Source organism: Orbicella faveolata, unplaced genomic scaffold (genome assembly GCF_042242905.1).
Source record: "Orbicella faveolata isolate gen_17 unplaced genomic scaffold, um_ofav_v1 contig_48, whole genome shotgun sequence".
NCBI lineage: Eukaryota > Metazoa > Cnidaria > Anthozoa > Scleractinia > Merulinidae > Orbicella > Orbicella faveolata.
In genome coordinates, this window is record NW_028301578.1 from 10,627,970 (window position 1) to 10,642,817 (window position 14,848).

General features: G+C 38.9%; 1 protein-coding gene and 1 pseudogene across 1 annotated transcript; both read right to left on the bottom strand.

Annotated features, from left to right (window-relative positions):
• Positions 1 to 859: 859 nt before the first annotated feature.
• LOC110063383 (uncharacterized) lies at positions 860 to 5,294 on the bottom strand (annotated as a pseudogene).
• A 1,982-nt stretch (positions 5,295 to 7,276) lies between these two features.
• On the bottom strand, positions 7,277 to 10,739 carry LOC149096494 (uncharacterized). Its single transcript, XM_089280738.1, has 4 exons — positions 10,634 to 10,739; positions 10,261 to 10,338; positions 9,173 to 9,435; positions 7,277 to 8,323 (listed from the first exon to the last, which is right to left on the bottom strand). Exons 1-4 carry the CDS (start codon positions 10,635 to 10,637, stop codon positions 8,219 to 8,221), a joined length of 450 nt encoding a protein of 149 aa, XP_089136864.1. The 5' UTR covers positions 10,638 to 10,739; the 3' UTR covers positions 7,277 to 8,218.
• Between the last annotated feature and the right edge of the window lie 4,109 nt (positions 10,740 to 14,848).

Here is a 14,848-nt window from a genome sequence, read left to right on the forward strand (position 1 = left end):
AGACTCGTTTATTTTTACTTCTTGAGAGTGAATTTTTTGGTCAAAACATAGACCTCAGGCCGACGTGATCAAGTGCGGTTACTATGGCAACGACACACCTGCCGATCCAAATATGGTTGTTTTTGTTTATTCCCCCATGTAACCTACCTCCACAAAAAAATGAAGGGGGGTTAAAATTTTTCATTTCCAACTTTGCTTCACTTTCCTGGAGAATTGCTCTTAAGTACTATGGATTTTTCTTATTTCAGTCTCTAAGTCTTGAAACCAACTAGGATCACGGATTTAATGAATGTTTTCCTGTGTTTGGTAAGCGTTCATCCTCTCAGAATAGGTGAAGGTATACGTTTCTGTTCTGAGCGCGTTCGAAGCAATCAGAAGCAACATCTCAGGACTTGTACTATACGTAATATGTTTTCAAAGTAAAGTCTCCCTTTTTGTGGGTTAAACTGGTGATTCTTAAGGAATCTGTTTGTACTGATGTTCATTATGGCCGCAAATTTAGTCATAATCATAACCTGTGTGAACATATTTCTTGTGCATAGTATGATGTGACATTAGCTATATGTAAAGTTTGAAAGTAACTAAAACTTAAATGACGGTTGCAATATCCTTCCCAAGACCTCTCCCTTCTGTCTTCAACAATGGCATATTGAGATATTCCATTTTCACCAGCACAAACTCCCCCTTCCTATAGGGGAAAGCTCTTCTGCAGTGCCTTTGGGAAATTTCTTCAAAGGATCCAACAAAATTTTGAACCCTTCTAAGGTGTCATATATTTATGCAAAATTAAATAAACGAGAAACAAAATTCGCTTTGACTTCTTTCAAAAGGGGATTCGGACACTCACATTTAGAGATCGTAAAAAAACATCGACAATTTATTTTGTTACAAACTTCTTGGCGTAGTTTGATAGCCAGCTCTATAAATTTTAATTTGATATATGAGTTTAGGTATCTACAGTTTAAACAAGACGTGCTTGGATGCGAGACACTTCTAAAGGTATCCGGTAACCTTAATGGATATAACTAAATCAAAAATTCTTCATGGCTGCCAAATTGAAGTCGGCCTAGCCTGCACCTTCATCCAGTTTTGGCAGTCTTTGAATTTTTTTCATCTCATTATTTCCCAATTGGACATCAGCTGCTCCTGTTACATATTCTGAACTAATGTAATTTCAGGGTCTTAGATTACTTTCCTCTCGCATTTGATTCAAATGGTATTTCACACATTCACATTATGTACATGAGTAGTATAATAACATAAAAAAATATGCAAATGTACTAACGGTTTTCCAATCCCCCTAATCTCGTTCCGGCCAATTCCCTGATTTCTTGTGGGCTTCGTCCATTGGAGATCTGGAAACAAGATTACAAATCCCCCGTATAATTACCTCTCGGCTCTTACGCAGTCTCAAGTGCCCTTTCAATCAATTAGAATAAAAAATTTAATCCATTTAAAGCCAATATGAGTTTTTGAGTCATTAGCAAGACTGAACTTGGGTTGTTTGTTTACACAGCACTACGAACCCTAGCCGTGACAAGAAAAGTAAAAATCCCCCCCCCCCTGAATAGTGGAGATTTCAGTCTAATGGAATGCCATCCACGTTCTTAGCCACGTTTTGCTGTACTGATCTCGCAAAAGCGGTACTACAAGCATCAAGCAATCTTTGGGTTAAATTTTTTAAGGCGCCACTGCTATCTCCTTGTTGATCTTTGTCTTCCATAGTTGGTTGCACCATCGCTGATTGAGCTTCACGCTGCAACATACCAAGCAGACGGTGCGCCACGTCTAATTCATTGCTGGTCCGAGCTCCGAACCGGGTGTGCAAGAGGAGGTCAAATAATTCACTGGCGTTGGGATGGGTCAGGTCAAGATATTTCTCTCCCATTTCCCTGAGGTCTTCCACTGACGAAATCTTGAAACTGTTGGCAACTTTGTACATTACTTGTATAAAATTACCACTTGGCAGCATGTGGCGTAGGTGGGAAGGAATTTCAACAGCAGGATCAAATATTCTGTCGAAGAAAGCTTCAAATGTTTCACCGTTCTTTCTCCCCCAGAAGTTGTCTTGCTTTAAATGGTGCATTAATAGTTCAAGTCCACCCTGGATTGCGACAAGAACGCGGTGCCTTATATCTGATTCAGTACTGATCCAAATCCAGTAGTAGGCTCTTTTGTGCCAGAGGATGTTAAACAATCCAGGAAGCGCTCCAACAGGGATGTTGTATTTCCTTACAAGCCCCACGAGATCCTTTACTAAGGACATTTCTAAAGGGTTCATAGCTGCAACCTTGTGGTTACCTTCGTGGCAAGCCATTTGGATCAATTCCTCGGTGACAACCTGGTAAACATCCTTCAGATCATGGTACCGATGACTTCCAGCTGAGGAGCTTTCTCGAGTCGCTTTCGTTGGCAGTAAAGGAACTGCTTCATTTTCTCTCTTGTGTTGGATGGCACAACTATCCTTGGATGAACTTCCTCCCAGTGTGTCATTTCCTTGTCCTGTGGCAGGTTTTGAAGACGTAGATCGCTCGCCTTCCCGAATTCTTTTCTGGGAAACGCGTTGTTCTTTTGTATCTCCCCTTTTTTCTCCCCGGTTCTGAATCAACTGCTTATAAAATCGCATTGCGTTTTCTAAGATTTCCTCAACTTTCATTGCTAGGAATTCAAGAATCTGAGGGTTTTCGATGTAATCTACACCAAACAGATTGTACGACCTCACAAAGAAATGTCGTAGATCTCTCTTCGTAAGAGCTGTCAAAAGGTTTCGGAGGAGTACCATCATGCACTCGGCTCTATTACTGTCGGTCCACTTCTCCACACCGGTTTCTTCGATTGTCAGCAAAAGAATGTTTTTCAGATGGAATGAGACCAAACTCTTCGGCTGAGTGCAAAGATAAGCGCGGTGGATTTTCTTCATGCAAACGTAACAGTCACGCTGGATGTCGTTCATCTCTTGGCTTAGCAGGTATTCTGCATGAGAAAAGGATATCCTGAAGTCTCGATCTGGATTGCCATTTAACTTTGCCGACTTAGCTACCAAGTGGTACCCCTCACTAATAACCTTGCTGACAATGTCGGGGGAAGGCCATTTGCGCTCTCTGTTTATCCATTCTCTCGCAACCTTTGGCCAGCTGTAAGATCTAAAGGCAGGGATTAAATCAATCCCGTTTTTAACTCGCTCAGTGTCCAGAAATTGTGTTTCCAGTGTTTTATTTCGTTGGCCAGCCTGCATTAGCTCAGCCCATCTAGACAATCTTCTTTTAAGCTCATTTGTTTCATTTTGACCCTTTGCCTTTTTCTCTTCACCATTATCCCAAGCGAACTCTTCTTTTTTAACTTGTGATTGTCGATCTGTGTTTGATTTTCCGATATCCTCGATGCAGTCCAAGTGCTCTTTCTTTTCTATTTTGCCTTCCAAATCATCACCTGCACCTCTCTGCTTACCAGTCGATATTGGATTTTTTGTAAAATGATGAGAATCATTCGCAGAATATAAATTCATCATTGATGGTGCTGAGGTGAATTCGAAGACTGTGGGATACCTGTGATCAGCATATGTATCACAACTTTGTGATTGAACTGTGACACATGAATCGCCATTGGAAGTTAACGTCATTCGCGGGCAATTTTCCGCATTTTGGGGGCTTCCACTTCCGTCACCCTTTTCAGGCGTAACTTTTTTGTGATCATTGTTATGTAAAGTTTTGTTATTTGACCGACTTCTGATTTCTTCAGCTCGGGTGGAAAGCTTTTGCAACCTTTTCAAAACGTCTGAAGCAAAAACTAAAAAAGGAATATCTTTATCCGCATTTTTTGTGGCTACGAGTAGTGACAAATACTCGTTGACAATTTCGGCGTGTTCTCTGGTGTAGTCAATTCCGTTGAAAAAAAACAAGAAATGAATAATACATTCCATTTCAGCTGCTGCTTCGTTGATAGAGAGACTTTGTGAGTCGACTTTTAAAAGCTCCGTGTATTTGGAAATGGTTCCCAACAAGTGAGACATAGTAAGTGTTATCGCTGGGCTGTTTGCGGTTTGCTTCTTCAGGTGGGCGGTCAAACGGAGTGGAAAACCATCCATTGAGGTTAGCCGGGAGATATCGGAAACGCAGTCGACTAGAAAGGGAAGAGACGACCCAAAAATTGCTTGAGAAAAATTCTTTAAGGCTGAAGTGGCCACGTACTATGTATTTTCTACGAGGCACGACTGTAACACGGGATGATCGCTACCTTTGATTCTCACATGCAGGGGATTTTCGAGTGAATATTCAAGCCGTTCCTCGCAAATCATCAAGCTATCCGAATGTGGAAAGATCATAAGATCAATGTCTCCAGCATCGAAGGGAGAGTAGAACTGTAGATCTTCAGCGTAGCTTCCATAAGCCCGTAACATGATGTGATCGTGATCGATTTCGCTATTGTTTGACTCGGTAAATAACTGCCGTGGTAGAAGACAATCGCTAGTAAAATACTTGTTGTACTTCTTAAATATTTCACCGTCCTTTCCTCTCTCTGCCAGAGACTTAAGGATAAAGTTTAGTTCCTCGTCCGGTTTCACACCTTCAGTCACAGCCATTTTCTCAATGCGAAGTGTTGGTCAACTGCGGATTCAAGTTTTTATAGCCTTTACGCATTGAAGCCTTCGTTCGACACGTACTTGAATTTCCCTTTGTCAGACTAATTTTGGGCTATTATGAACACTCGGCCATCACGAGGTAGCCTGTTGTAAACTGAAAAGTAGTTGTTGATTGATTACATGATAAATTCGGATTGTTGCGACACGCTTAAGTCGCCGTTTCATCTTTCATTTACTGTTTTTCCAGAGTGCGTACGGAAGGAAAATAGCTCTCTACCTCATTTCGAAACTGAGGGTCAATCTGTCAAAGAAACATCATCAGTTAACTTTGTTTATACCGGAAAGTATTTAGCTCAATACTTTTAGCCCTTACCGCACATTCCGTCGAAATTGTTATTTATTCGGGGAGAGTTAGGTGGTTAAGTCAGTCTCAAAGAAAAGGAGTAAAGACATTATATGGATATTAGATATAATAAGACGTGGAAGAGTTTCAGTACAACCATTAGCCACGCCACAGAATGTTAAACTAAAGCCTGTTAAATCTCGTAGTTATAGTTATCTTTTTCGTAGTACGATATTTCTTAATATAAATTGGTTTTACCACTTTGGCGTGTTTTTGATAATAAAGCAGGTTTAAAGCAATTTGTCGCCGTACTTATAAAAACACGACCTTTCTATTGGGAAACTGTTCCTAACTACTTAACAACCGAGAGTGAGGTCTTTAAGGATGAATCTCAAGGTAAGGTCGAAGTCTGAGATTTTCCTATAAAGACCGAACGTTCGAGGTTAACACCGTGTTTATTACATGGCTTTTTGCTTTGTTCAGTTTCAGGCCCTTGATCGGCCTATCGGCATTACTGGAGCCGGAAGCACAAGCCATATAATAATATAATTAATTAACTCTTGTTCTTGGTCGCAATCATGATGTCGCTCGCACGACATAATCTTCAGATCACTGATTGAGCGTTCGCCAAACGTTGCCTTGAAATAGTTCCCAGTTTTCAAAAAATGTCTTAAAATGTTTAATTTACTCATCCAGAAGCAAATAAAAAGATCACTAAATCTCATGACGCGCCAAATATTATGTTTCACTCTCAGAAACTGAAATACAGTGTAAGCAGAATTCCACTTTACGGTTTCATTGCATAACAGCTTAATTCAATACAAAACAGTCCCTTTTAATTATATGATCGTGTCACGTTTTTGTCAATCAAAAAAATACTCATTGTACCAAATGGATACCAGAAATGGAAAGGACCTGATGAAATTAGTCAGATTTCCCATTTTGATCGTAAGACAGTTTGATGGTTCGAAATTTCTAAGCGATTTCTGTGCCGGAAGGCCAAGCTTGCCATGCAATAAATTCAGAAACGCTTTTCCTTTTAAAGGTTTGTTAATTTTTATACGTTTAGATAACCGTAACATCTCGCACTAACGTCAGAGCTCTCAAAATTGGAAATCTTTGCTTAGTTCATCACTTTGTTTCCATATTTGGTATCAATAGGCCATGTACGTTCGATGTATCAATATTCTAACAAGGCTCCGAGGCTTTCGGGTCAAAATTGTAACTTTTTTTTAACTTTCCTTTGTCTCTCAATTCCCAAGAGAGACTTGGATACAAAGCAAACAACACCAAATATGTAAGTTTGTCCTGTCATGTCATATATCGAACGTGGCCTATTTCGTACCGCGACCATTTCTATTTTTCTATGATTAGCAAGGTCGGAAACGTGACATAATCCGGGGGGAGACTCCCATATATAAAGGACAGGGGTGCTCATCGTTCCTTTTTGGCACTTCTTTGGGTGTTGCGCCCCAAAATGTCCACAGTGGGAGCTTTTGAAGTAACTTTTTGGGTATGGAGCTGAAAAACTATGACAGAAGATTAAATGTTCTTTAAGAATTGGTACCTTTAAGTGATGAAAAAATTTAAAAATTCAAGCCACGCCCGCAAAGCAGGATCTCGGTACCATGTAGGGGATATTTTCAAAATTTCCGACGAGCAACCCTGTCTCTTATATATATAGTAGTCCCCTCGTACTTGATCATAAAAAAAGGCCTATTCGGGTTACATGCACTGGTTCTAACAAGTAAAAAGGTCAAAAGTGGAAAAATTAAAACCAAGGTGTTTCAGTAGACTTGTGAAAACTGCAATTGGAGTTTTGAACAAAATTTCTAATTAACATTTGTATATTTCTCTTCGTGTACGGAAAGCGCAACTGAAGATTTTAAAAATTGCCTCAACTCTACTCTACTCTAACTCTACTCTTCTCTCCACCGGGCCACGCAGCAGGTATGGAGGTAAATAATATGGCTACGAATCAACAGCTATTGGAGGAGGTTGAGCAAAATATCTAGATTTATCAGTGGTGAACAGGTTAATTATACAGAGCCGAAGCCGAAGGCTTCAGCAAATGATCTGCAAGACACTGACAAATAGGCGATTTGCATGGTGGCGTCATTTGACTACAACTACCAGAATCCTTCACTTTCTCTGTTTATTTTGCCAATCAGGGCAGTTGTTATTTAAACCCCACTGGGAATTCAAAATTTAAATAATAAAGAAAAAACGAAAGGAATTCTGGTAGTTGTAGTCAAATGACAACTTGCAAATCTGCTACTGCGATATGTTGCAATAACCAAGGTCAAATTGTTCAATCATTTGATCACCAATTTTTTTTTTTTTTTTTTTTCATATTTAAATCGCTCTCTGATAGCCCGGGCAAGCGATATTACCTTTTCACACACGAGCTTTATTGCATTTACGCATGGGCACAATATTATAAAAACACGTTTCCACAGTATACGCGGGAACAGACCCTTGTTTTTAGGCAGTGCGTTGACGTGATGGGCTCTCGGCCAATGAAAGGGAAGAAAAAATGCATCGAATGATAACAATAACAAACTGCTATATTTGCATTTAGGTTCTTTGTTTCTACTGAGTCAATCAGCTAACGGTGAAAAGTTAAAATCCATTTGTTCTGGGTCTCGAACATCGCTACTTTCTGTTTTGGGTGTTATCTACCATCTGACGCAGTTGCCAGGAAAGGCCGAGTAAATGTCACTTTGAGAAGATTGTAACAGACAGCAGAACAACAACAGTCATTTGTTTGTTTTTAATATGATATCTAAATAACTGTCCGCTAAATCGTACACAATTTGGGTGAATGTGTTGACTTATGGTTGTGTTTTAGATAAAATTACTTACTGCTTTGAATTTATCCTCCGCCAGCGACCCTTCTGCCGTGACAAAAATAAAAACGAAGACACTGGATTCCTGGGTTCCTAATAAAGCAGCCGCTTAATTGTTAATTACTGCTAATTTGAATTGGGATATTTCTATTACGAAAACGGGTAGGCATCATTGAAAAGAATTCATCTAATTTTTAAATACAGTTCGAAAAGAAGTTAAAATGTGAAATAATATATGAGTCAATCGACGTACAATGTTCAGGCACACCATTTTTAAAATGTTTCGTAGTACCTTTCTTTTGCTCACGGTTGCTGGGCAGGAAGCAAATTCAAACTTAGTGTCGTGACTTGAACTAGGACGAAGGTTGACGACTTTCATAAGTTGTGAAAAGTTTGAAAAAGCTCTTCAATGTCATCGCGTCTTGACGCTTCATTTTTATCTTCAATCTAGTTTCCCCTGTTTACATTCTTGTGCCGGGGCATAATGTTAGACTCGTCATTTCCGTGAGGGTCGGGACAGCCTTCGGTTCCAAAAAGAAAGTCTTGCAAGGCCTGATATTCAAGAAATACTTAAGTTAATAAGTGGTAAAGCAAAATGAAAACCTCAACTTTGTAAGATATACCCTTCCATGCCCTACCCTCCTGATCTACACTCCCCTTCTCCCCCCCCCCCCCGCCTTTATTTTCGGCTCTCGCTTCTCTCGTATCCTTTTTCTCCTCTCTTGTTTTACTCTCGAGTATACTAAAATCGATTTTAGTATATTCAACTCAGCTTTGAAAGGTCATTGACGCATTTTCTTACAAGAGCTGTAGAGTACAGCTGTCGATGTGATGTTGTGCGAGACAGCTTAAAGTGAGACAAGCTTGAAATAAGAAAGATAAATCTAGTGAATTTCCTTTTGAACATTGTCTAGCTTACGAGAGTTGCTGGCGAATATAGAGATACAGTCAAGGGTGTCTTAAAAGAAGAACTATTACTGAGCGAGTAAAAGAGACCGTAAGCACTTTGATTTGATTCTGACAGGTCAATCGTACGTGCACTGACGAATCAAGCTATGGTTCAGTACATGCAAGCGAATCTCAAACCGCAAACCAAATTGGCGTTTTATTATTACTACTATTATTATTATTATTATTATTGTCATTGTCATTATCATTGTCATTGTTATTATTGTTATTATTGTGATTATGATTATTATTGTTATTATTATTCATTCATTCATTCATTCAAGCCAATGGAGTGTTGCTGTTTGCGTATTTGTTTGTTTGTTTGTTTTTCTCAAGGCTAATTGGCTTTCCCTTGATAAACAATAACATTCCAAAAATGTTCCTGCTGTTCACGGTTTTCTGACCGAGCTTTACAGTCATAAATTCACTGCCTAATATTTCTAACACACTTACTGTTGCAATCTTGAACGAGCATCGGCCATCCAGCCTAGTTGGGCTTACAGCTCCAGGAACACTGGCGATATCCCCCGTATACAACAGCCTGCAGTTCTGGTTTTCTTGTCGATCAAAAATGTATTTGTCGCAGTTAGGATGACGAAGGCAATTATCCAGACATTGCATCTCAGTCAAAACGGAATGCACTGCAATTTCGTTACCCACACAATAGAATTTCTCGATTTCATTTATTTTCGGACGGTTGCAATCCTCAGTCACGACTGCACAAAGAAACAAGCAAAACAGAAACAATTATTGCTGTCATTGTTGATGATTTGCTCCTTTTTAGCATTGTTTTTAGACTTAGAATTGTCAGAATTTCATGACCTGTACACTCCGCTCTCTTACGTCCTTTTTTCATTAACTCATTCTTACCTGTCATTCTGGCGCTGTGGTGCAGAATGGTGCATCAAGATAACGAATAAGTTCTTGGTGCGAAAAGGACCGCTGACTTTGAAAGTCCACGTTTGTTAGGACGAAAGTATAAAAGACAAGTATAAATAGACAACGACCGCAAGTGTTGTAGTTGAACCTGGAAATTATTCTTAATATTAGGCCTAAAAATTGCAGGTTTTGTCCTGTTATCCTGAAGAGTGTTTACTTAAACGATTACACTTCTCGCCCTCGTTTTCTGTAAGCAATAGTCAACTCGGCTATGCCTCGTTAACAAAAAGGCTGCTGCTTCTTTGCGTTCTGAGTCGTTGTGTCCTTGAAGGGGATTTATTGATACAGATTTGAAAGACTAGCAGATTCATACTAAAACAGTGAGATTATTCGCTCTCGATTTCTAAATACCTGATAGAAATCTCGAGCCCATATTCTTATTGTTTAACAGTGTATGCACCAAACACTTAGAACATTAGTTTGCCTCTAACCCGATCTGCTTTCGGAAACACTACCGAGGTTAATTCGGTCCTCTCGAAAAGTGACACCACTATAGGGAAAACAATGCCGCTAGCTGTGCCTCGTTATTTTATCGCCAGCTTTTCGTCCATGGACGTCTGGCGGAACACATCTTTGCGTTCACGTAACTGACATACACTCACCAACATCAAAGCATAAAACGATGAAGGCCAAAGCAGCTATTAACAAACATCCCCTCCGAGAAAGAGTTATATTCCAAACTAAAAATAGAAAAATGTAAAACACAACAGAGTAATTTCCGGGTGAAATGTTTCAAGTTGGAGATTGGTGAATACGAAATCCTAAGATAATTAGTACGAATATTTTTGCCATCCAAACTCGACTAATAATTGAATGGAGAGAAGGTTTCTGGCAAGTATGTAAATATATAATGGAAACTTTCTTGGGCATACGGAAAATTAAGTTTGGTCTCAGCTGGGTTAGAGCCATGTTTTTCTACAAAATGACTGCAATTCAGTAGGAATATAGAGAACCACCAAGGTTGTTAATACTTACACATTCTGGCTTCACAATTAGCAACTGCCTTTGAACAACTCCGTAATGTGCAGAGTAAAAAAAACTACTGCAATGACTCATTTATTATTAAAACGTTTCTCACTCTGCGTTCGTAGCCAAAGTGTCATGTTTATTTAAACTAATGTATTTTTATGTAGAAAAACAAACTTTTCAAACAAATTAAGCAAACAAGCTTTTCTTAATTAAGAACATCTCTTTGTTTGCTCGAATCTTCTACATGCAATTTTCGCTCAATCGCCATTTTCATGATCCATTTTTCAGTCTTGCTTATGATTAACGTGAATGGTCAATGAATAGTCGTCTCTTTTAGTTTCAGTTATATTAAAACGTAAGTCGTCTACAGGCAAGCGCTCCTACATATTTACAGCCAGGAGTTTGCAGTAGTTATTTAAAGGTTGGCAGCTAGAAGAAATGCGTCCTCTGGTTTTACAGCAGATGTTAACTTATTGAGATGTGTTCAGATAACGGCTCATCAAAAGTAAACTATGTAGGGCACAAAAACAATTCCTTGCATTCGTAGACTTGTAACCTCGTTATCAGTGACATTTTTAATTTCTTCGATGTCAGTTATCTGCCTCTTTGGTCTTTAAGTGCTTTTAACAGCTTCGGTAATTATTCACAATTTCTAAAAGCCAAAATGGCCATTACGCTTCTGAGTTATTAGCTTTTGCATAAATTATTAAGCTATTTAAATTTACCCTATCTTAAAACTTCTCCTCCAATAAACAAAGCAAAATGTAGGTAAAATTAAAATAAAGATATATTTCCCTGGAGTCTCAGAAAGCTAATTATATTCCGTTTTTAAAACTTAACGGAAACATTTTTAATTTATCTTTTTGCGTATTCTCACATAACATATTCCAAAGTCGACGTTGTATATTTATCATACAGGAAACTCAGTTTTCGGTATTTGCCCTGTTGTCAGGTTGCTATTCAATTTAACATCTGTTCTTGGCGATAATAAGGAAGATTTTAAACCAACATTCATTTTCATACCAAATTAACAGCTCACGTATCACTAAATAGCTTTTATTCGTTTATCATTTACTGATTGAGCAAGCCAAGTCAAAACTCGAGTCCCTTCATGCTTACAAGATGCTGTTTGTTTGAGATCTTTTTAAAATTTCAAAATTTTGTCGACTAGTCGAAAAAAACAAATCTTCAAGTTAAAGCTGACTTTATATGATCTCCTCCATTGTTACAGTCGCTTAGACCGTTACAATCTCTGCAATCATTGAGATTCGCTACTGTAAAAGTCAAGCGAGCCTAACGATTAACACTTTTCCAGACGATATCCGCAAACGTTACGGAGTGAAAAAAAAATGCCCCAGGGGACCTCGATCAAACTACAACGCATGGCATTGTGGTATAGTCATCATAACAGCTATCGCTACAATCTGTGAAGAATGGTTTCCATTTGATTACAAAGATCTTCAGGGCCGTAGCTAGTAACAGGCAAATCGAGGCACTTGTCTCAGTCATTTTTTTTGTTGTTGTTTTTTTTTTGTTGTTTTTCCGTTTTGTTGTTATTTTAGACATCCCAAACACCCTGAATGTCCAGGAAGGAAATTTAATCATAGACATTGCCTCAATGATAATTTTCTCATGAACATTGCCTCAGATATAGTTCTTTTTTTCCTCTGGCTACGGCCCTAATCTTTTCAAACAAAGCGAAAGCTACGATCGCGGAATAGTTGTTCTAATATGATCGCAGCAATAGCTAATTTAGCCAGCATTTAATTGTTACTTCATCGGCTGGCTAAAATATTCAGTAACTGAAGAATGATTTGAAAGTGGCCGTAATTTGCAACGTCAATACGTCTCAATCTTCTGCATATCTCGCCTCGCTGCAATACCTCATGTGCTAAGCCGAACTCTAACCGCCGTCTCTGGAGTTTCGTAACTTTTTTCGGTCTCAAAATCTCGCTCGGAGTTTCGTAAATTAATTTTGAAGGAATTTTTCTCTAAGGCCCAGTTCAGACGTCGTGCTTCCGCCGTGCCGAACTAAATTGCAATTAGGTTCGACTGTGGCACGGCAGGAAAACAACTTTGATTCAGATGCCATGACAGAGGCGAACAAAATTTAGGATATACTGATGCCTCGTAACAATTCTCCTCCTAACTCCCGGTGGGAAGGCAATCTCGCCAAAATACATTAATACAATTCATGAATTTTGTTTAGCGCGGCAGAAGCACGACATTTGAATCGCCGCCGTGCCAGAGTCGTGTAGCACGGCAGAGCTTGTCGAACTTTATTACTTGCCGAACTTAATTCAAAAGTTTGATTCAGACGCCGTGCTTCTGCCGTGCTTTTGTCGAACTTAATTCCTGAATTTAGTTCGGTACGGCAGAAGCACGACGTCTGAACTGGACCTAAAGTGCTAAATGTGTCATATCGGACCCAGTTCGCCCGCATTTTATCTGCGAAAGGTAAGTTATTTGAAAGACACCTGCATGTCAGACAATAACAGCAAATAAGACTTTTAAACATCTTTTATTATCCATTTCACAACGTAAGTTTCATCTTTGCTCCGAATCAACGCCACAGTTTTTTTCAGCTAAGCTCATTCTTGTATTTCATTCTTGCAGCTACGGGCTCGAATTTTAAATTTTGTTCCTAAATGATTGCTAAAGAGCATCGATTTTCTCAAGAAACGTTGATGGTACCCATTTGACCAACATGCCCTAAGTTCAGGATTGATTATATCTCTTCCTATCGTCAGTACGGTTGACAATATATAATTCTTGAGGCGAATCTCAGTTACAATTATAGCAATTTGAATTCAACGAAACTTCACAGTGATTCAACATTAGGGCAGTCTTCGAGTGATTTTAGAAAAACCAAAACTTCACTTAATTATGCTATGAGCCTCAAACGGCAAAAAGAAAATACACTGGACAAGTCATAAGTCAGCAAGTGTTGACTCCAAATGTATTACATTCCGGCATATATAAATATATAAGAGCTTTTATGTATCTTGTTCCTCACACTTAAATACAACATAAAATGCATATTATGCATAATTCGCGCGTATGAGTGCTGCTTTGGTTGAGCTCTGTTTGCTGGGTGATAAAACTCAACACTCCCAAGTGGGAAATATTGGCCACAGGTGTGGCCGTTCATTTTGATAGCAAGCTTAGAAAGCTTAAACTACAAACATATTAAAGTATTAGCCCAGCAAAGGTGAGGGAGAAATCGTCATCTAATGTAGAAAATAGAGGAAATGGGGTGTGGAGGGAGGGCAAATTCCCTTCAATTGCTAAGAATGCCGCGCAAAAGAGAGAGTGGACCACAAAAAGAACTCAGTCACATCCTGCGTAAGGCTCTCAGGAAACTGAAGTCGGGTTAATCGCCATTTCCAATCTTATTTTCTACATTTATCTACAGACTAGTGCGCATTTTTGTGCCGTTATATACGTTGTAAGAAGTCTTGGAGAAATGTACAAAAAAATGAATAAACATGGCCATTCAATGTCCTTTGTTTGTGTTCTCTAGCCCTCTCTGCCAAGCTGAATTTTAATATATCGAAAACGGTCGATTAAGAGCAGTGGTGAGTTCGTTATTCAATGTACCCGTTTAAGTTATTTTGTAACGGTGACTATGTATCACCAATCAAGTCTCGTATTATACGTTCACATAGATGATCGGGTTGTGCTGGTTTTTGAGTTCTGCACCTAATTGATTACAACTGGATTTATTTCAAATACGTCTTTGGGTCACCGTGAAGTTGTTAGTCGAGCCGTGGGCTAGCGCGCGTGGGCCCAAGAATTACAATTGCCATGAAAAAGTCAAGTCACATGACCACACAATTATCCAACTGAAATGTTTCCTGATAATGTTAAGGAAGATTATGTTAGGTTTGACCAATATAAATTTTTAAGACGAAATCCACCAGAAGTTCGAGTACCGAGTGGACAAAAACCTAGTACCGAGATTATTTACATCGTATTGCAAACTTGTGTACGACTGTTTTAAATATCTTCTAAAAACAAATCATTTCTAGCAACACCAAGCGTACAAAACGAATGTTGAACTTCGTATGAAACACTTGAAAGTACTGGTGAAATGAAACTGATAATGAAATTTTGCCTGTGTTTGCACAAGTTCTCTGAGCTTTGAAATTCATTTTCTCTCGTTCCCACGGGAAATTGTTTTCGGTGTTATTTCAGGCAATTATTCAGTTATGTGTTTAC